The following is a 22950-nucleotide window of genomic DNA, read 5'->3' as shown; positions in this document are numbered from 1 at the left end:
TGACAAGAGTACTTGAGTGCACGATGAAAAGGCCAAAAAAAAAATGGAAGAATGAAACTTCAGGATGAAAACTTAAAAATGGGTAGTCTAAAGCAAAAATGAGATAACAATATGAAAACTTATTGCAATTAATGATTGAGATTTATACAAAGGCTATTGTAGAAAATCCTAGCATGATCTTGAACCTACCATAACTGGTCCTTACATCTATAAAAATACCATATTGTGATATTGAAAAGGGTGTCAAATTTGATTGTACCTCAAAAGAACCTTCCAAAGGAATTTGATGTTGATCCTAGATAAATAGAAATTCAATTCCCCCCATCAAGTCGTGAGGTCTCTTTTGATAATCAAGACCTCAATTTGATAATTAACCACCAAGTCGTTTAAAAATACGAAATTGCCACTTTGATCAGATATGTGCATAATGATCACTATTTTTTTTAGAGACTTAAGAGTTATATTGTTTCATAAAAGTTGACTAAGGTAATTTTTTTTTTTTAGAAATTCATCATTAAAATAAATTTTTTTTAGAGAAGAAAAATAAAATTTAAAAAAATTTAAGAAAATAAGTGGCATTATGGGAAGCTCTTTTAATGCAAAAGTATGTTTACTCAGTTAAGTGTCACCAAGGTTTGATAGTTTATTTTTATTCAAGTCCTTTTTCATCAAATTCAAATTGATTATATATGTTTTGATTTGAAGATGAAAAAAAATGAAAAGCTGAAAAATCCAAATTATGAAGAAAGAAAGCAAAAATTCAAGAAAAATGAGCAGTGAAAAAAAGATTTGGAATTGGAATGAGATGAAAGATTTGATATTGAAAGAAAAAAAAACTTTGGAAAATTTAAAAAAAGAAGATTTTAGGCATTTGCATAATTTGACTTGGTTTTTTAAGAAAAGAAAATTTAGAGCATTTGAATCTTTTGACTTTGTTTTTGCATCATTAGTTTGTCCATCATTGATAGGAATATGTGCATTGGCATTTTTGTAAAAGACATTTGCATTTCATTTAAATCATCATTTTAAGAAAAGACATTTGCATTTCATTTGCATCATTATTTTAAGAGAAGACATTTGCATCGTAGTGGTATTTGCCAATTTTGGAAATATTAAAAAAGGAAAAAAAAAGAAATAGGTAAAAACATATTCAAAAGATAAAGAATTTTAGGAATTTCAATGAGATGGCACAAGATAAGGGCTTTAAGTCTAATCTAGTTGTTATGAAAATTGTTAACCTAGTGAAATTAGCATAAGTAAAGAAAAATATTGTGATAAATTGTTTTCAAAGTATTCAATAGTAATATCCGAGTATTAAAATATAAATTTCATTTTCTTGATAGTGATATTCGAGTTTCCTTCGGTATTGATATTCGAGTGTTAAATCTAGAGTTACATTTTCTTGGAAGTGATATCCAAGTGTTAAAGCTGGAATTACATTTTCTCGGTGGTGATATACAAGTGTTAAAGCTTGAATTTCATTTTCTTGGTGGTGACATCCAAGACATTTTTAAAATCATTCAATGGTGATATCTGAGTTTAAAGTTTGAATTGGAATTTTTTCTCTACATTTGCATTTTTTTTTTATTGTGTTATCTAAGTGTTAAAGCTTGCATTTCATTTTCTTAGTGGTGACATCCAAGATGTTTTCAAAATCACATAGTGGTGATATCTGAGTTTAAAGTTTGAATTTGTATTTTTTCTTTACATTTACATTTTCTCAGTAGTGATATTTGAGTGTTAAAGCTTGAATCTTATTTTTTTGATGGTGATATCCAAGATATTTTCAAAATCACTCGGTGGTGATATCCGAGTTTAAAGTTTGAATTTACATTTTTACCATATATTTGCATTTTCTCGTTGGTGATATTTGAGTTTCCTTCGATGACAATATTCGAAGTCATTTACATTTATCTGTGATGATATCCAAAATTATTTGCAAAATCACTCGATGGTGATATTCAAGTATTTTTTAGTGATAATATCTGAAGTCATTTGCATTTTCTCGATGGTGATATTCGAGTCTACTTCGGTAGTGATTTCTAAAATCATTTGCATTTTCTTGATGGTAATATTCTTGTTTTGTTTAGTGGTGATTTTTAAGTTTCTCTTCGATGGTGATATCCAAAATCATTTGCATCTTTTTGTTAGTGATATTAGAGTTTCCTTCAATGATGATATTCGAAAATTTTTTTGACAATGACACCTATGCATTCATTTCGATTTATTTTTGTTCAAAGTCTCTAATGAGAAGAGCTTTTAGATTTTATTTTTAAAAAATCAATATAGGCTTTTTCGAACAAAATTATTGTCTTTTCATCTTTGCTCTATTACTGATTCTCAATAATATGCAAAGAGGAGCAATGTAAACACCTAATTTTGTTTGGGTTTATCGAAATAAATCCTAAATTGCATTCCACTTTGATGTATCAAATTTAAAATTATTTGGGCATTTTGATCATGTTTACCACATTTTGAGTTTAATTATTATACATACATACATATAATATTTATTATTTATTATTTATTATTTATTATTATTAATTAAAAAATTAAAAAAAAAAGAACGAGAAACCAAAAACTTTAGGCAAAAAAATCTTGAACTGTAAAAAATGTTAAAAGGCCAAATTCGGCCATTGAATTCCACCACCTTATAGCCATTTACCAATTTCCTAATCCTAGAAAATAAGGGATTTAATCCTTAAAAATTTGTGATTCATCTCGATTCAACTTTTCAAATAGAACTGATTTTACAAATAAAAAGGAATGAAGTTTTTCTAAAGAAAATTTTCTTAAAAGTCAATTTTCACAGAAAAAATTTTGCTCAAAACCAAAAAAATTAGTCCCCAGCTAGAACCATCCCTAAACTGTGAAGCATCATTGCCCCAAGGTAACCCTCATTGCCATTGCTGATACCAATACCCCCAAAAGCCACCACTGACAACCAAACCAAAAACATATTGCCTAAATCATCTAGCAAACACCATCTCTACCACCATGCCAAACAAAAAAAAAAGAGAGAGAAGTTCTACCAACCAAAAAAAAAAAAAACCCTTTGCCTAAAACCTAGAAAAACAAAAAAAAAATCTTAGCTTACTAAAACACAAAAAAAAAAAAACCAAAACACACAAAAACCAAAAATCACAGTCCCTGGAGCAATAACCACATTGCCAAATAGAAAAAATAAAAAAAAAGTTTTGGCTAAAACTTTCAGCCTTGACCTTAACCATTTAAAATATTTTCTCACAAAAATAAGGTCAAATCGGGACTTAAAGGGGTTGAGAGGAGTTTTTGTGAGTTTTTGAAGTTTCTCGATGATTGACAACGATAACTGGTGACGAAAGGTTGACGGTAGACATAGTGATAGACCATTGGAATCCGACTAGAACGACAGTTGAAAATCATCTAGAGAGAAGCTCTCTTTTAAAAAAAGAGAGAAACTAGAGAAAAATGAAATAAAAAAATTTTGGCCTTTTATAGTGTTACCTAATAAAAAAGATGAAAATGATGTCGTTTTAGGTAAAAAAGATCCGCTCGTGGACTCGGATTCGACCCAGGGTTTGTGTAACCCAACCCATGACCCCAGCCTTCTTTAGCCCTTGATTGGTATAAATGAATCGATTTTGAACTTGTTTTTGAATTGCCCCATGAACATTCAATCAAAGTTGATCATGAGCATTTTAGGTATTTTTATTATATTTTTTTTATTTTTGGCTCAATTTTTTATATATTTTTATTATTTAACTTCTTATTTTCCAGTATTTTTATTTTATTTTTTATAATTTTTTGTTAAAAATAAAATAAATGGTAGAAAATATAAAATATTTTTAATTGAAATTAATTTAAAATAATTGCTAAAAAATAAACTTATGAAAATTTGAACTTTTAATTTTCTCTTAAATAATTAAAAAAAATAAAATAATAGTAATAAAAATTTTAATGAACAAGAATAAAGAAATATATAAAAAAGAAAAAATCGGTAATAATAAATAATAAAATAATACTAAAGTTACAAGTGGTGATTTTATTAAAAATATTCAAGCAAAGAAATTTTTTAAAATATTCTAAAAGTGTTAGAAATATTTTAAAAATTTTCAAGCATAAAAAAATATAATTACTAAGAATCAAGTCATAAGTGATTATTTTATTGAAAATATTCATACAAAGAAATTTTTTAAAATATTCTAAAAGTGTTAGAAATGTTTTAGAATTTTTCAAACATAAAAATAAACAAAATAATATTCACTTTGAATAAATAGCAAGAATTAAACAAATACATAAAAAAAAAAGAATAATAACAATAATAATAAAATCACAAGGTGTGATTCTTAAAAAAGTATTTTTCAAAATTTTATAAAAAATGTTAGTAAAATTATTTGAAAATCTTTTCAATAAAGAATAATAAAAATAAAAATAAAAATATTTAAATTATTAAGGTAAGTACAATTTTACAAGAATAAAAGACATGAGTAGTGACTTTATCAAAATTTCATAGACAAGCAATTTTCTTAAAATATTCCAAAGTATTGAAAATATTTTAGGAATTTAACCAATGAATTTTTTTTACTTTAATAATAAAAATAAACAATAAATAAACGTTTTAAAGTAAATTAAAATTTTCATCAATAATAAAATTAAGAGAGAATCATCAATGGTGATTTTTCTCCATTTTTTAAAAATTGTATCATATGGGTTTGTATAAAGGAATTATAACCTACTTTCAAAATATTAAAATAAATTCGATGACAAAATCTCTTTAAAAAGATAAATAATTTTTTTGAATACTCTTGAAGTGAAAAATTTTCTTAAATTATACTGAGAGTATTAGAAATAACTTAAAAAATTTTCAATATTCAAATAATAAAAATAAAAAAACAAAAATGATGAAGTAATAAGTAAAAGACTATTTGAATGAGACAAATTTAGAATCATATAAAAGTAATTAGTACTGTCTTAGGATGGGTGTTGTATAGATACTATAACTTTTTTCACGTATAATTGTACTCATAAACCAAAATTCAAATTCGTAAACCAAAAGATAGGATTAATAGATAATTGCATCTCAAAAAAAAAAAAATTTGATGGCGAATTCTTGACTTTTTACATCTAGTGATCAAATCCTCGAATCGATACGATATAACAATCACTACATTCAGATCGATTTTTTGAGTGATCACTCCATGTCAAATTCTTGGTAAAAGACTTATTCTACTTTCAGCGTGAGGCTTTCGTCTTCCATCAATAGCTGCCAAACTATCTTAGCAATTTAACAAAGAAAGGTGACTCTGACCATGTAAAATAAGAAATAAGCTTTTTATTTGATTCAAATCTAAACTACATGCCCAGCTAACTGCAACATTTTAACTCAAAATTTAGCTACATGCATGTAATATTGTTATGCGGGTAACATGTTCAAACAACAAAAGGAAACCAGGCCTTTTTAGAACCATTTCAAGCCTGCATTTATTGAAATAAACTTTCCGGCCGTACCGCCATCAAACTTAGCTCATGTGTATTGCTTTTTCTGTAAGTCACAACTTGTGAATGGTTTCCATGTCACTTGCCTCCTTAAGGGTCCCTTTTTCAACATGATCCCACCACTTGAACAAGAAATAATCCACAAGAAGTCTGAACCAAGGTGACAGTTTCAAACCTTCCTCACCAGCATCAGCTTTGCGCAATAACTCTTTAAGTTGATCACTGTTAACATATTTAACATCTGCTACCTCATCGGGATTTGGATGAACATTAACATCTTGGACAATGAATAGGAGGTAATCAACTGCAACATAATAAGCGCATGGGGCAACAATTTAGGAGACAGGGATAGTAGTAAGTGATAGGTTCATGCAATAACCGGAAAACCTGGCCAAGAAATAGACAATCATAACACCAGCCATTGAAATGTATAATTTGTAAATATTAAGAAGTTTCCCCTTAATGCAGATCTCATACTTTTTGCAGTTAAGAAGACTAGGAAGAGGAAAATATTCAAACATACTGCTGAACGTTATGTAAACAGAGTGCAATTATTACGTTCATGCTCGCCCCACTTGCCATCAGAAGGTACCTTTTAGAGCTTGCGGCTCAGTGGGATGAACTGATCAACAGGAACATCTTCAGCAGGCATAGCCAGTTCATCCAAAAGCTTTCTTTGTGCAGCATTCCTCACCCTGTTAAGCAGATGATTAGAAAAGGAAACTGGAAAAAATATCAGCCCCAGTATGAGAGAAAATCCCGTAATAAATTGAGATAGGCATAAAAGGTATATACCAAGACAATTCTCTGAAATAGAAACAGATTCACGATACAAAAGATGGCTGCAACAGGTGTTTGTCCACACGAGGAAATGTTACCTTTGTTGCAGATCGTTCCTGCCCAAAAACCAGAAAAAGAGGCATGTGAGCAAAAAATCACCTATTTACAAAGCATAGCCACGATGCTAACAAACATATATTTTGAATTAGCATAAACAAAGAAAATAATGTCAAGACATTCAAAGTTGATAAATGCAATGTATTCAATGTCATATCCTGTACCAAAAAAGAAATTACGATCAGAGGGAATGTTGAAGAATAAGATTTAGATAATGAAAGGTGCTAGATCGCTTGGCCAAGACCTGGAGCACTCCTACTTTCCCACTTTTTTTTTCTTCTTTTATTCCTCTTTTTCTGTCAACCATTCCATAAAATTAAAATCACTTACTACTATAGAATTCAACTTCATAGTGGTCAGTCTGTCCAACATAGAACTCCTCTTACTGATTTTACTTTTTTACTTGGGTCTAGAACTCATTAAGGTTCGCCAAAGAATAAAAATGGACAATAAAGCAAATGAGGTGAATAAATATGCTCAATGATAAAAATAGCCTTTAATTCCCGCAGACGTAAGACACAGACTATAATTTTCAATTAAATATAATTGAAACATATTTGAGTTGAAATTATTTTATTTGGTTAAAAATTGTTAATTTTACTAAAATTCAAATATTATTTTGTTTGAGAGTATCAAAATAATCATGCCTATCTATTACAATAGTTATACAAGTTAATGATTTTAATGTTATTTGAAAATAATAATAATATTTTATTTACTTCACAATAAAATGTAATAAAATTATTAATTAAAAATATATTTATTGGTAGGTAAACTAATTTTTACAGTATAAATTATGAAAAAAATATTTAAATTAAAAAAATAAAATTAATTTATTAAAAATCAAAAGATTATATATATTAAAAAATAAAAAAATTACACAAATTATTTTTGAACTTTTTATGTTGAATATTAATTTCAAAATATAAAAATTTATAATATAAAATAATTACAATTAATTTAATTTTTTTAATTCACAGTTAAGTGAGTAATTTTAATTTTTTTTAATTTTATATATTATTTCACTTCGGTAATAAAAATTTTTCAGTCTTTCGGATAAAAATTAAATTAACTTCTAAGATAATAATTTACTCATTATCCAATAATACTGTCACCATTAAATAAGTACCAAATACAGTGAACTAATCACCGTAATCAAATCACTATAATTTTTTTTGACTAATCTAACGATTTGCTCTACTTTGAGAGTAGACTTTGTTCTACCATCCATAGCTGCCTAACAACCTTAACAATTTAACAAAGAAAGGTGAATCTGACCATGGAAATCAAGAAAAAAGCTTTTTATTAGATTCAAATCTAAAGTACATGCCCAGGCAACTGCAACATTTAACTCAAAATTTAGCAACATGTAATATTGTCATGTGGGTAAAACAAATTCAAACAACATAAAGAAACCAGGCATTTTTAGAACAATTTCCAGGCTGCATTTATTGGAATAAACTTTCCGATGGTACCACCCATCAAACTTTGCTCATGTGTTTGCTTTTTCTGTAAGTCACAACTTGTGAATGGTTTCCATGTCACTCGCCTCCTTAAGGGTCCCCTTTTCAACATGATCCCACCACTTGAACAAGAAATTATCCACAACAAGTCTGAACCAAGGCGACAGTTTCAAACCTTCCTCACCAGCATCAGCTTTACGCAATAACTCTTTCAGTTGATCACGATTAACATATTTAACATCTGCTACCTCATCGGCATTTGGATGAACATTAACATCCCGGACAATGAATAGGAGGTAATCAACTGCAACATAATAAATGCATACGGCAGCAGTTTAGGAGACAGGGACAGTAGTAAGTGATAGGTTCATGCAATAACTGAAAAGCCAGGCCAAGAAATAGACATGAGACAATCATAACACCAGCCACTGAAACGTATAATTTGTAAATTGTAAGAACTTTCCCCTTAATGCAATTAAAAAGACTTGGAAAGGGAAAATATTCAAACATAATGCTGAACGTTATGTAAACAGAGTGGAATTATTACGTTCATGCTCGCCCCACTTGCCATCAGAAGGTGCCTTGTAAAGCAGGCGGCTCAGTGGGATGAACTGATCTACAGGAACATCTTCAGCAGGAATACCCAACTCATCCAAAAGCTTCCTTTGTGCAGCATTCCTCACCCCTGGTAAGCAGATGATTAGAAAAGGAAATGGGAAAAAATATCAGCCACAGTATGAGAGAAAATCCCGTAATAAATTGAGATAGGCATAAAAGGTATATACCAAGGCAATTCTCTAAAATAAGCTCAGTTTCACGGTACAAAGGATGGCTGCAACAGGTGTTTGTCCACACAAGAGGAAATGTTACCTTTGTTGCAGATCGTTGCTGCCCAAAAACCAGACAGAAAAGGCATGTGACCAAAACATCACCTATTTACAAAGCATAACTATTGCACAAATGCTACGATGCTAGCAAACATATATTTTGAATTGGCACAAACAATTAATTAATTTCACATCGTTCAAAGTTGATACATGCAATGTATTCAATGCCATATCAGGTACCAAAAAAGAAATTACAATTAGAGGGAATGTTAAAGGATAAGATTTAGATAATGCAAGGTGCTAGCTAGCTTGGCCAAGACCTGGAACACTCCTACTTTCCCACTTTTTTTTTTTATCTTTTACTACTCTTTTTCTGTCAACCATCCCATAAAATTAAAAGCAATTACTCCTATAGAATTCAACTTCATAAGGGTCAATCTGTCCAACATAGAACTACTCTTACTGATTTTCACTTTTTACTTGGGGTCTAGGACTCATAAGGTTCTTCAAAGGATAAAAGTGGACAGAGATTCAGACACCAAAATCTTAATTTCCAAAATAAGGAAAATGAGGTGAATAAATATGATCAATGATATAACTTGTTTGTTTCATTTGTCATTGTAATGTCAAAGTTTGAAAATAATAAAATTCTAAATATCTCAAGTATCTATACTTTTATTATGTTACCTGAAGGAGCAACTCATATTTTGTGTTAAACAAAAATACACTGAACGCTCTATGCAGCATATTTCCAGTTAGAATCTTTTCCCACAAATGACCTGTAAATTTTCAAACCAATGTTAAAAGTGCAGAAATGAAAGGCAACAGACTAAAGACATTCAGATATCACATATATTCCCATAAAGAGCAGCATGCAGAGAACTGATAGCTAAAGCTAAATAGCCTCTAATTCCCATAATGCAGATGTAAAACATAAACTATAAGATCCAAAACCCAGTCAGAGATTCAAGCTCTTCTTTGATCTTGTTCTTAAATGCCAACAGAATAAAGGACTCACATGTACATGAAGTGCTTCTTTTTATAGCCTAATGAAGAAGCTCACCGAGTTTATGCAAAAAAAATTCTATTTAACAATTTGGTGTTAAAGTTTTTTTTTCAAATGCTAAAAAAAAACTTAAAAATCACTAAGTTTTAAGTATCAAAGCAGGGGTACATGCAGTCGTGCCCAATTTAGTGTTTGTATATGAAACTTGTATCATAGGAGAAATGTGAAATTAGTGAAATATTTGGGACACAATAAAACCATGCAACTTCTAGATATCCTTCTAATCCTACAAAATCTCCAGTTATTGGGAGAGTTCTTTTCTAAACAATTCTTATGAAAGTCAGAAAGGAATTGTACCAGCTTCAGCAGTGAGGTAAGTAATTTATAAAAGGCATAAGTGCCCCAGTAATACTAGGCCTAACCATATATTGAAGAACTTAAGATGCTTAATATTACGTTTTGCACTGCATCATCACACCCAAATGAATGAGGATAAACTCTGAACACCTTAATCTTATAAATATATAAAATGCTTGTGTGTGAACACAGTTGCACAACAGATCACAAACTAACCAATCTTGGCTAATTTGAGATGAAAGCACCTTTGTTATCACTTAAAGACCACCACAGAAGCTAGAGCTCAGTGGTGCAAATGCTAAAAGTGTGCCAAACAAGAAAAGAAATTCAGAGGACATACATATAAATAATAGCTAGATGAAGAAAATGTCATAATAAGTTAACAACTACTGTTCTGATCGAAAGGTAAATATACTAGCTATTTGGTCATCACGATAGAAAGAATTTCTTTCCATTATCAGATCACTAGCTATTTGGTCATCACGATAGAAAGAATTTTTTTCCATTATCAGATCTAGTCATATGCAGTGAAAATGAAAGCATTGGAATTTAGAAAAATAGGTAACCAAAGAGCACACACAGTTTAGAAAAGGAAAGGAAAAAAATAATGCAAAGCAACAGCGTTAAGCCCAGGGAAATAAGCATTTTACTTACAGTTGTACTTGGACTCATGGCCAACAACATTATCACTCTCGTCCACTAAAATACATCTATAAAAGATTGGAACAAAGGCCAATAAGTTAGTTGCAATATGAGATTGATATTAAAATGCTGAAGCACATGTTAATAGTAAATACTAGATGAGTTACACTTCAAAAGAGCAAGAACAATATAATAACCTCACAAAATGTAAAATCAAAAGGCAGATGCTTTCATGACAATACAGTCAAATAACAAATTGTAAGTTCAAAATCATTTTAAACCTTGATTCATGTCACAGAAAATATATAGTAACGGTAATAGAAAGAATGAACCTATGCAATCAACAGATATACATATACCATAATTAGCAAATTACTACAATCTGACAATTCACATAACACTATCACATGCATCCTTTCAATTCAATCCAGGTAAAGAATATATATATATCACATGATGAACTGCAGTAAAAAAAAAAAAAAAAAAATTCACTCATGTTAATTAAAATATGTCAAGACTAAGAAAATAAACTGCCACATTTTCCCTTTTTTTCAACATTTGCAGTTACATTTTTCTCTTTTTGTGTTTTTTAAGATAACATTTCATTGCTTACTATGCATAAGGGTTCAAATCAAGAAGAATTTTGACATATAACCAAAACAGATAACAGCATGTAAGCCAAGATGCTTTTGTAATTAGGTTTCATAGCTACCAATCAAAATTGATAGCATTAAAGATAATAAAAATAAGTATGAAGCTAGCACTGCTATCCTACTTATTCTTCACAGTTGACTAAGCTAGCCGGCAGAATAAGATCCTCCAGTAATAAGAATAAAATCATGGTAATAGTGATTTATATTTCTTTAGAAATTCTACTTCCACCTGCCATTTTTTTACAAGTGTTGAAACAATTTTCAGCAAAGAATATAGAAAGATGGCTCAAAATTCAAAAACCTCTAATAGTTTCATCTGGCTACTAAGTGCATGAAGGAAAAGGGAAATTATTTTCTTGGTCAGGAAAGAAGTTCCCAATCATTTTGCCCACAAATTATTCAGGAAAGTAGACCGTGGCATGAAGAACAAATAAAAAAATTAACCGTATAAATGGAAAGTGCCCTGCTGTTAGAGGAGTTACATATGCTTCCAGTTATAGAAATCATCATGTAGATATAATTAACAACTTTTACTCAAAATCTACTTTTTTATATCATACCTATATACAATACACATAGCTATATATGTATACGTATACTGTATAGTTCTACGTAAAATATACATGTACTAATAGAAAACAAAAATAAATTTAAACAAGAAAAGAAAGAAAATTTTCTAGGTATCAATCAAAACTTTATTAAACAAGCTTAAATTTCTGTTATATTACTTGTAAAATGATAACAGAATTTTATAACAGAAAAGAAGGAATCTAATAATATAAGTTGACTTTAGCTAGAACTTTCATTCCTTTCAATTTTCCCTTCATTTTTTCAGAAACCAAAACAGAGCATCAGAGCAAATCCAGATCACTACTTTAACAAAAAATATATAATGGCAAAATTGGTAAAAATGTAAATGAAACGAAAAGGGGAAGTGTGGAATCGGAAAAACTTACTCATCCTCGAACATGAGGCGTCTTTGGACAGCGTCCATGCCAGCGTCGGGAGCGTCAGACATGGTAGCGGCAGTGGCTTGGGCTCGAAAGGACAAAGATGCCCCCAAGGAAGCGAGAGAGGCGTGGGGGAACCGACGAGGAGGAAGGGCAAAAGAGGAAGAGAGGAAAAGATGGGGCTTTGGAGAAGAGGAAAAGGACGCTAATGACCGAGAAAGTGCGTGAGCAGAAGGTGTATTTAAAATCAAAGACATTGGGTCTCTGGTCTCTGCACACGGCAATGATGGCATCGGCCAATTTGTTGTTCAATGTATGCGATATATATTTTATTCAATTCTTTATTATTTTTATTTATTATTTATTACTTTTTTTTAATAAATTTTTTAACTTTTTTTTTTCAGTTAAAATATGATAAAAGAATCTTCACACTTGTACCACCGTCTGTCATTTTATCAGTGGATAAAATTTAATTTTTACATACATTTTATTCAATTTATTCAATATTTTTCACAATCGTTTTTAGATTTACAATGAATTTGGTTTGAAATTTAACTCGTAAAAAAACATTATCAAATGCACTTGCCGACAAAATTAATGAGATGATATAGTAAAAAAAAATATATGTGATAGTTTTTTTTATCAACGAATAAAAAAATGAACTCTTAACAAAATAGATTATTAATTTACATATTTATCATGAAATTTTTTTATACTTCATTAATGTGAGATTGTGAGTAAAGTTTAAATAAAACTACTAAATATGATCAATAATTTAAAATTAATATTTGTTTCTTTTTCTTTTTGTTTTCTTATTTTTTATTTAATTATATAAATTAATTAAATTATATTTTAAATTTATAAACAAAATTAATTAGCTCTTGAATAATTTAATTTTGGATGGAGTAATAAATATATAAACCGACAAAAACAAGAATAAAACTCTTTGGAGTCTGAAATTTAAGTTTTGATAAATTTGAAAAGTCGTAAACACGTGAATAAGCTGAAAAGATAGTCCATTGGGCAAAATTTTGTTTGTTGGTAAACGTTTTGGGTCTGGGTTAATTTTGAATAATTAAATGTAAAGATCTCCGATAATAAGTAGGGATGATAATTTAATTCGTCTTCGATGAATTTTGATTTAATCTAATTTTACGAGATCGATTTTTTTTTTTAAATTTAGGTTTCGAGTCGGATCAAATTCAAATTTTAAGTAAATTTCACTTGACCCGATATTATATAAAAAATTATTTTTTAATTAATTATTTAATTTTTTATTTATATATTTATATAATAATATTTTTAAATATTTATATTTAAAAAATAATATTTTATTTATTTAAATCAAATTGAATATAATTTATATAATATTAAGTTTAGATTGAGTTCAAATATAAAAAAATAAAAAAAATTTTAAATAAAATTAAATTTAAATTTAATAACACATAAAATCGAATCAAATCAAAACGAATAAAACTCGTATCGAACCGATCCGCTGTCAAAACTGATAATAAGTCGAAGCGTGGAATAAGCTGGGCCTCCTACTTTGCTGTTAATTACGAAGACGAGAACATAAAAATTGAGATGATGTCTATTTTTGAAGGATTCTGACATTTGTCAAACGAAAGTAAAAAACAAGAAATATATGTGCATCTTTTGCATAGAAAAATAAATAAATAAATAAATAAATTGCGTCCACAACATATCAGAGACAAAAATCATTTTCTATTTTGATTTTTGGCCTGATATATTAGATGAAGGTATCACCACCCCAACCTTTTGTCGACCGTGGAGTGTTGAACCAGAAAATTCTCGTTGAAAACGACCAAGATTGCATAACACAACCCAAGCACGTGCATTAGTTAATTCTTTCTCCCTCCCTCAGATTGCTTATTTTCTTTTTATTTTAATTTCGAACTGTTATATATTACCAAAATATATGGTTTTAAAAGTATTTTAAGTGTTTCTCTACAAACACAAAAGCTTAAAATTATGTAATTTGTATTTGGGTTGAAAAAAAATTATATTCAAAAGTTGATAAATAATCATGTGTCAATTTATTCAAATATGGTTTCAAGAGTTTTTAAAGAGATATTCTTTCTAAATTTGTTGAATTATAAGTGTGAGTAGTACATCAAGTAAAAGTATAACAGTGCTGTCCATTTTAAAAAATTATACATTAATTATCGAATTAAATATCCATATATTTTTTGCAGTTACGCTTATAATTAAGTATATTTTTATATAATATAATAAATAATAAATTATTATATCATAATTAAGTTATAATTAATAAATAATCAATTAATAAATTATAAGATAATCAAATAACTAAATCTACATGCAGCAATATTTAACTCTAAAATTTTAAGATTATATTTTATGCTTTATGATATTAAACTTATATATCTTATTATACCCTTAAAAATTATATCAATAATTTAAATTATATAAATTTTAAGGAAGAATAATTTTGATCAATAAATAAATTATCTTATTTTAATCCTTACACACATCAAACATAAGATAAAATAACATTATTTAATCTAATCATATTCATAATATCATCTTATTTTACTTTATCATAATCTTGTATACCAAACATAACCTAAGATTATGTTTGGTGCATAGTATGATAGATAAAAAATGATGATAATAATTCTATATTATGTTTGGTATGTATCCAAAGAAATGGATAGTATTATTAATTATTATTTTGGTATAAGATAGTTCAATCCTCTAGAGTTAAAAAAATTATTTTTAATCTATGGATTGAACTTACATGTTTTATTATAGCATTAAAAATTGTATCAATAATTTAAATTATATAAACTTTGAAGAAGGATAATTTTGTCCAATAAATTATCTTATTCTAATTCTTGCACACATCAAACACAAGATATGATGATATTATTTAATTTAATCTTATTCATAATATCATCTTATCATATCTTATCATAATTTTATATACCAAACACATCCTAAGGTCATGTTTGATGCATAAGACGATAGATAGAATAAGATGATAATTATCCTATGTCATGTTTGGTTTGTATCTAACACATAAGATGATTTGATAATCTAAAAGTAAAAAAAAATTATTTTTAATTCATGGGATTGAACTTACGTGTCTTATTATTCATTTAAAAATTACATCAATAATTTTTATTGTATAAACTTTAAAGAAGGATAATTTTGACCAATAAATAAATTATCTTATACTAATCTTTACATACATCAAACATAAAATAATATGATATTATTTAATTATAATACTAATCATAATATTATCTTATCCTATATTATTATAATCTTATATATCAAATACACGCCAAGATTTTAAAATCTCCTTCTTATTATTAAGCCAAGACCTCATTAGAGTAATAATTTTGTCCTTAATTAATAATGTTGTAGGCGAGATTTATATTCATCAATTGGAAAAGGTAGGTTATTCAAGACAAGAACACAAGTAAGAAAAATGTATGTGTACATGTTTGTATGTATAAATGTTATATATGTGTATATTCAGGGACAAATTTAGATATGAAATTGTAGGAGTAGCTGCCCCACTAAGATACTAAGGTAGTGTTTAGTTTTAAAAAATAGAACCATTTTCTTTTTCATTTTCTTAGAAAATGAAAAATATAAGTGAAAATGTATTTGATAATTGAAAATAAAAATAGGTTGAAATATATATATAAAAAAGATGTTTTCAATTATGAAAACAAAGAATGTACATTACTTTTTTCTTTATGTTTTACAAGTTATCATATTTGAACACTTTTTAATGTCATTAACAAATAAATATATATTATATTTATTATTAGATGGCATTAATAATAATATCATTGAATATTTTGTTTATTTTCTTATTTTTGCATTTTTAGAAAATAATTTTAATTTTCGCTTACCAAATATATTTTTTAGAAAACAAAAACTAGAAAATAAAAACAAAAAAATATTTTCTTAAACCAAACAAAGCCTAAAATTCTTTAGATTTATTATAGTAAAATCTCATAAATTTTAGAAATTTCAAGCTTTGCCCCCACTATTTTTTTTATCATATTTGCCCTCATTAAATTGAAAATCATGAAAGAAAATTTTTTGTTGTTTATCTAGTAATTGTACATTTTATACTTGGGATGATAAGCAATTTTATTATAATATAAACATTGATTTTGAAGAAAAACAAATAAAAAATTTTTATAGTTAATATAGATAACATATAAAGTGTGAATTAATAAGAATATAAAATAAAAAAACAAATTTTATCTATCGTAAATTTATGTTTTTATTATTGTTTTCATTGTATATATAAAAAAAATTGTTTTCATTGTTTATGAGAAAGTAAACATTTGTTATTCTTCACATTACAATGAATAAGAAAGGAAAATAAATAATAAAATTGGAAATATTGATTTTTATGCTTTCGCATATTATTTTAATATTTAAGAACTCCAATAATAAAATATTGAAAATATACATATTTATATATATATATATATATATATTTGTATTTGCACGTGTATGTGTCAAAAGATGATTTATTTATGATATAATAGTGTTTAGGCTATATGTCAACAACTATATAGTTAATTTTAGCTATATAAATATTGTATCTATGGCATAAAAAAATTGTTATACATGTTAATTTGTTTAGAATTTTTTATATTAATTTATTTTTCAATAAAAAATTTAATAAATTGAATTAAAATACTTGCCCAATTAATCATGAATCATGATCTGTCACTATGTATATTATATATAATAGTTTTCAAAGTTGAGTGTGGTCAATTCATCTATTCAAATGCATGTGGCTTTATTCCTAACTAGTTTTTTTTTACCTGTGCCATGCATGAAATTTTTTATTATATTTTTTATAATTTAAAATTTATATTTATATTTATATTTATTTTTATATTATATATATAAATAAATAAAAATATTTGTAATTATTTATAATTTGTAATTTAAAATTATAAAACCCGTCTATTTATAAATTATTATGAAAGAATCAAAATAAACATTATAAAAGTTTTGAATTATAAAAGTAAAATAACATACAAATCTTAATGAGAAAGTCAATTTCTTATTCACAATTACATACATTCTTAAAAATATATATTATTTTAGTATGAAAACTAAGGTTTACACATATACCTTGAAAGACTTTTTCATGTTTGATTTTGAAACTTTATCATGCTAAACTTTTGTGACAAAAATCTAGTTACTTTATTTTTTATAAAGAAGAAAATATTGATTATGAGAAAAAAAATTATAAATTTATATTTGATAATTATTTAATTTTAAAATTTTTTAAATTTTTAAAAATGTAGTTTATCCAAATTTAATTTTGAATTAAGATAAGTATAATTTAAAATTTAGGTATGTGTGTAATTTTAAATTGAGATAAAATATATTTTTTTATTTCAAATCATAGAAAAAAAAAAGCAAAAAAATTGATAAATAAGAGTGATTCAACCATAAACTTATTTAAATTTATGTGAATATTGATGTAAACTGTGTATATTTCTTATGGTTTCTAAGATTTGGTGATTCAACATTTAAAACCTATTTAAATTTTGCATTTCATATACATGAGTAAAAGTAATGTATGAGATATGTTTTTTTTTCAAATTTAAATGAGGATAAAACTTATGTACTTTGAAAGATTGGAATAAATATAAAATTTGAAACTTTAAAATTTTTAAAAATTAAGTAATTGATAGAATAAAATTATTTAAAACTCAATAATATAAGTTATCTATTGAAACATCTATGTGAGCAAATCTTATCAGATTTATATGTGTATATTTTTTATGGTTTCTTTATAACGCCTTCAATTTTACATTGAAAAAATATGTGGATATGGTATATAATATATATATATATATATATCTAAACTCAAAATTTATGAGATATCTTTTGTAAGATAAAATCGTGAGACATTTGGGTTAAAGTAGACAAACTTTATAAGTTAGGTGTAAGTCTTCACAAATTGTATCAAAGCAGTCACCAGTTGGCAAGAACTAAGTGTTATATTATAGGAGTCACTAAGTATTATGTGGTGAGGAGCCGCCTTTAGAATCTCAACATATGGTGTGATCTGGGTCTTGTAGTTGGACTCACCTTGATAAAGACGTTAAGTTTTAAAAGTGAGAAGATTGTAACACTCTTAATCCCACATTAAAAGAATGTATGGATATGGTATGATATATATGTCGAGATCTAAATCCAAATATGTGAGGCACCTTTTGTGGGACAAAACTATAAGATTTTTAGGTCAAAGCAAATAATACATCGCAGGTTGGATATGGGTTTTCACAAATTTATGACTCTCATGATGTAGCACTTAGTTTCATTTACTAGTGATCGCTTTGATATTATTTGTGAAAACCTACAACCAACTTACGAGGTTTATCTGCTTTAATCCTAAAGTCTCATGATTTTGTTCTACAAAAAGTACTTCATAGATTTGGGTTTAGATTTATATATATATATATATATATATCTCATATCATATCCATATATTTTTTCAATGTGAAATTGGGCGTGTTACATTTTAAGATTTAGTAATTTAACATTTAAAAACTATTTAAAATTTGTATTTCATTTACATGTGTAAAAGTGACGTAAGAGATTTTTTTTTAGGTTTAAGTAGGATAAAACTTATATACTTTGAAAAACTAGGAATAAATGAAAATTTTGAAACTTTAAAATTTTTAAAAATTGAATAATTGATAGAATAAATTATTTAAAATTATCTTACATGTCAATAATATAAGTTATCTACTTAAGCGTCCATGTAAACAAATCTTATTAAGTTTTTATGTATATTATAATATAATATTATATATGATTACAAAAAGTAAAGTCAGAAAATTTTCTTGTTGACAATAAAATTGTGTAAAAATTGTTATCTAATTCAGTTATTTACTTATAAATATGTTTTTTTTTTTATAAATGTTTTACTTATAAATATTTATTTTTGGTAAAGTTCATAATATTTAAGGGTATGTTTAGATGAAAATTTTTGAAATTTTAAAAAATTTTGAAATGAAACCATTTTAAAATCATCGATTCAAACTAGTAGCATTTGTGATTGTATTGTTTGGATAAAGATGTTCTTGAAAAAAATTTTAGTATAAAAAATTGCTAAAATAAAAAATAATTATAATAGAGAAATAAATATACTAGAAATAAAATAATAAAAATATTAAGAAAAATATGCAATATATTTGTAATAAGATTTGTAAAAATATACAAATATTATTAATAATATAAAACATAAATATATATTGTAGTTAAATAAAATAATATTTTAGCTTTGAGTTTTACATTTTATGATAGGTCGTGCGTGAGCATTAAAGTGAGAAAAGATAGGAAAAATTTTGAAAAGCCATCTCTTTGGGTTGATTTTAAAAAGAGAAAATTTGAGCACCTAAAATTTTGTTTTTTAAAATTTTGAAATTCTCCAAATTTTTTTTGTCAAACAAGAGAATTGAATTTTAAAATTTTAAATATCTTAATTAAAATGAATTTTCTCTTGAAAATACTCCATCCAAAAAGGTGATAAAAAATAATTTTTTTTGTATTTTACAAAAATTAAAAACATTTAAAGGTTTACATATGAAAAAAAAAAGGTGTAATTTTAACTATTTACCATTAGGCCAAATCTAATAATCGTTAAACATTTTAGGTATTTCTTTGACTCTCTAGACAAAGTTGCAATGTAACCCCCAAAAACCGTTTTTCTTTCTTCTCATACAATTAATTAAGCTAAGCATGTGATGTTCACTACTAACATTTTGATTCCTGTACTAATTAAATTCATTTAATACTTTAATACGAAAATATCATCTCCACCAACCCCCCACCCTCAAGTTCTATTACATTATTATTATTATTATTATTATTATTATTATTATTATTATTATTGTAATCAGTCAATTTTGGCATTCCGCTTTGAAGTCAAATGTGATACATTTTGATTAAAAAATCATACATACTTGGTCCATTTCTGACTTGCATGTTAGAAAATCAATTTAAGTCTGACCAACACAAGCTGGAAATTAAATGGAATTCACCTGATTAATTTTTTGCAAAAAAACAAAATCTGAAATTGAAATACATGGAGCTCAATCTCATTAGGTTTCTCAAAAATTGAGAATTGATATGTAAATAGTTAAAACTTACTCATGAAACTAATTTCATTATTTTTGTCAAAATAATAATTTCAGATCTTGCTAGAACTTAAATATAATAATTGAACCCTTTCCTATGGGCATAAGTTTTTAGGATAATCCATCACATAATCCAACATCATATCAGAGATCCCATTAAGAAATGCAACTTTTTTAATATTTCATCATCTAATGTTTTCTTGTCCATTGCACTATATAATGATACTTTTTAATTTTTTGTCAATTTGCACTCTTTTTAAAATTTGGATTCACGTGCAAATCTATTAATCGTTCATTCGACTTGCAAGTAAGAAAGCATACCAAAACTAATAATAATAATAATAATAATAATAATAATAATAATAATAATAATAATAATAATTAAAATTGTTTATTTATTTAAACTTTTAAAATAAATGATCATCCAATTCAACGCTTGAAAACATAGAATTTTATATCCATAAACTTGGTGTTTGTTTCTTGATATATGAAGTTAAAACCTTCAAATTATTATTAATTTAATCAAACTTTGATTGTTGTCTTTGTTATATATATATATATATATGCATATATATATATGTATATATATATATTTGTTTTACAAGTATAAAAAAAAAAAACGCTTTCAGAGCAATAAAAATAATTTTAATTTTTTAATAATATACTTATATGGGTGTTCAAGCTACAAATTTTGATCAATGTATTCTTTTAACAGGACTTCAAGAGCATTTTGTTACTCTTTAGATCCCATAAGAATTTTTTCAACAGTAATAAGAATAAAGATACACTCATATTCATTTTGATGCTATCAGAATAGTCTTAATCTTTTATAACTTTATTTTTTCTTTATATAAATAGGATGCTACTTCTTCAAAAAGACATCAAGCTAAAACTCGAAGGAAAATCCCTTGTAACAAACCGATCAGACCTCGTTAACCCAAACTTGGAATTTTAAGATGTTAACTGGGGTTGGGGTTATATGCATCTAGTTTTCAAATGCTTCTTAATTACAATTTTTAATTGCAAAGGTAATTTGTGAACCATAATTACAATTTCCAGTTTTTTTTTGGCCACCATTACAATGTCAAATTGAACTTTTTTTTTTTAAAGAAATGTCGAATTGAACTTTAGTTTGCTGAGATTGACAATCTTTCCTTTGCTTATATGAGGTCGTCCCAGAGCCTGTTCTTAACAACGGGTTGGATGACCATTGCTTGTTGGATTTGAAACCATAAGTTAGGAATTTGGGCTTGGATCAGGTCCACCCAAGAGACAATGTTACCGGCAAGGGTTTAATATTTTAAGATATTGTTTGCAACAGAAAAGCACTTCAATTCAAGAAAATTGGGAATAATGGAAATTAAGTTTTATTAAACAGGAAATAAATAGAAGTTCACCATTAAAATTAGATATTAACAGATATAGAAACATCACTCTAAAAATTTTATGAAAATCCACCAAGAAGATATAAAGTTAAAGGTTACAATCTTAAAAGATTGTAAAATTGAAAATAATACTCAATTCTACCTAAATTCTAATTAGAAACAAAAAAAAAAAAAAGAAAAACTAGTAACATCCTCCAAGTATAGGAAAATCTTATTAACTTCAAATTATTGTGATTAATGAAATTGATGAGCTTGATCATAGCTTTTGAATGTCAAATTTGCATTTGAATTTAAAGAATCTTCATCAGAATGCTTGATTGCTAAAATTTGTCTCTTGAAATTAGGGAATTGAGATGTGAGTAACTTGTCCTCCCCTCTCTGAAACAAAGGGCGTTTTTGGTTGGATATGTTGATGCTTGAAACAATTTTGTCTTCTCCATATACTATATTTCTACAGTAAATAATTTTATATGAGGAACTATTGAACTCAATCCCTTGCTGCCATTACTCTTCAGTTTTCTATTGAGGTCTATCCTATAGAGGTACTCAAATTGGATTATTGATCAATTTTTAGGTTTCATCATAAACCTAATTGGTTACTTTCAATTACATAAATCAATAGTTCAAACTATACTCAAAAGTAGGGCATTTCCCATTTTTATAGGAACTTTTGTACTAGAAACAATGGTATCTCCAATAATAGCCACTTTGGAATGTAAAATATATCTCTTCTCACCATCCCCATAGTGTATGAGAAAAATGTATGCATTTTGATTAAGGTCATATTCCATGGTTACAATTCTACCATATATGTCATTTTCATTTTGTTGAAAATCAATTTTATGTATAGATGCTTATGACTTCTCCCTCTATGCATTGTGGTAACGATTCCTCTAACATTACAACCTTTACTACAACGATACTATCCATAAATCAAATTATTTCATGGATTAGATTTCACTTGATTGTCTATAGCTCCATTGCATGTACCCGAGGTAGAAGTCTTGTATAAATGTATTGCTATGCTATTACGTATTTTGATTTAAGTTCTCTTTATTCTAAGAGGTGGAATAGAATAACCTGATTGAAGCATAATGTTCATATGCTTT

General features: G+C 26.7%; 1 protein-coding gene and 1 pseudogene across 2 annotated transcripts; both read right to left on the bottom strand.

Moving 5' to 3' along the window:
• Positions 1-5099: 5099 nt before the first annotated feature.
• On the bottom strand, positions 5100-6401 carry LOC111278019 (isopentenyl-diphosphate Delta-isomerase I pseudogene; annotated as a pseudogene). Its single transcript, XR_016343424.1, has 3 exons — positions 6274-6401; positions 6037-6174; positions 5100-5782 (listed from the first exon to the last, which is right to left on the bottom strand). The product of XR_016343424.1 is annotated as an isopentenyl-diphosphate Delta-isomerase I pseudogene (transcript).
• A 1254-nt stretch (positions 6402-7655) lies between these two features.
• On the bottom strand, positions 7656-12579 carry LOC111276834 (isopentenyl-diphosphate Delta-isomerase I). The gene is made up of 6 exons (XM_022862727.2): positions 12280-12579; positions 10683-10738; positions 9353-9444; positions 8624-8726; positions 8386-8523; positions 7656-8142 (listed from the first exon to the last, which is right to left on the bottom strand). The coding sequence occupies exons 1-6, from the start codon at positions 12564-12566 to the stop codon at positions 7892-7894; spliced, it is 927 nt and encodes a 308-aa protein (XP_022718462.2). The 5' UTR covers positions 12567-12579; the 3' UTR covers positions 7656-7891.
• Positions 12580-22950: the final 10371 nt, after the last annotated feature.

Source organism: Durio zibethinus, chromosome 7 (assembly GCF_047325235.1).
Source record: "Durio zibethinus cultivar Kanyao isolate XHJ-2024 chromosome 7, ASM4732523v1, whole genome shotgun sequence".
NCBI lineage: Eukaryota > Viridiplantae > Streptophyta > Magnoliopsida > Malvales > Malvaceae > Durio > Durio zibethinus.
The sequence above is the reverse complement of the archived record's forward strand: the minus strand, read 5'-3'. Positions and strand labels throughout refer to the sequence as shown.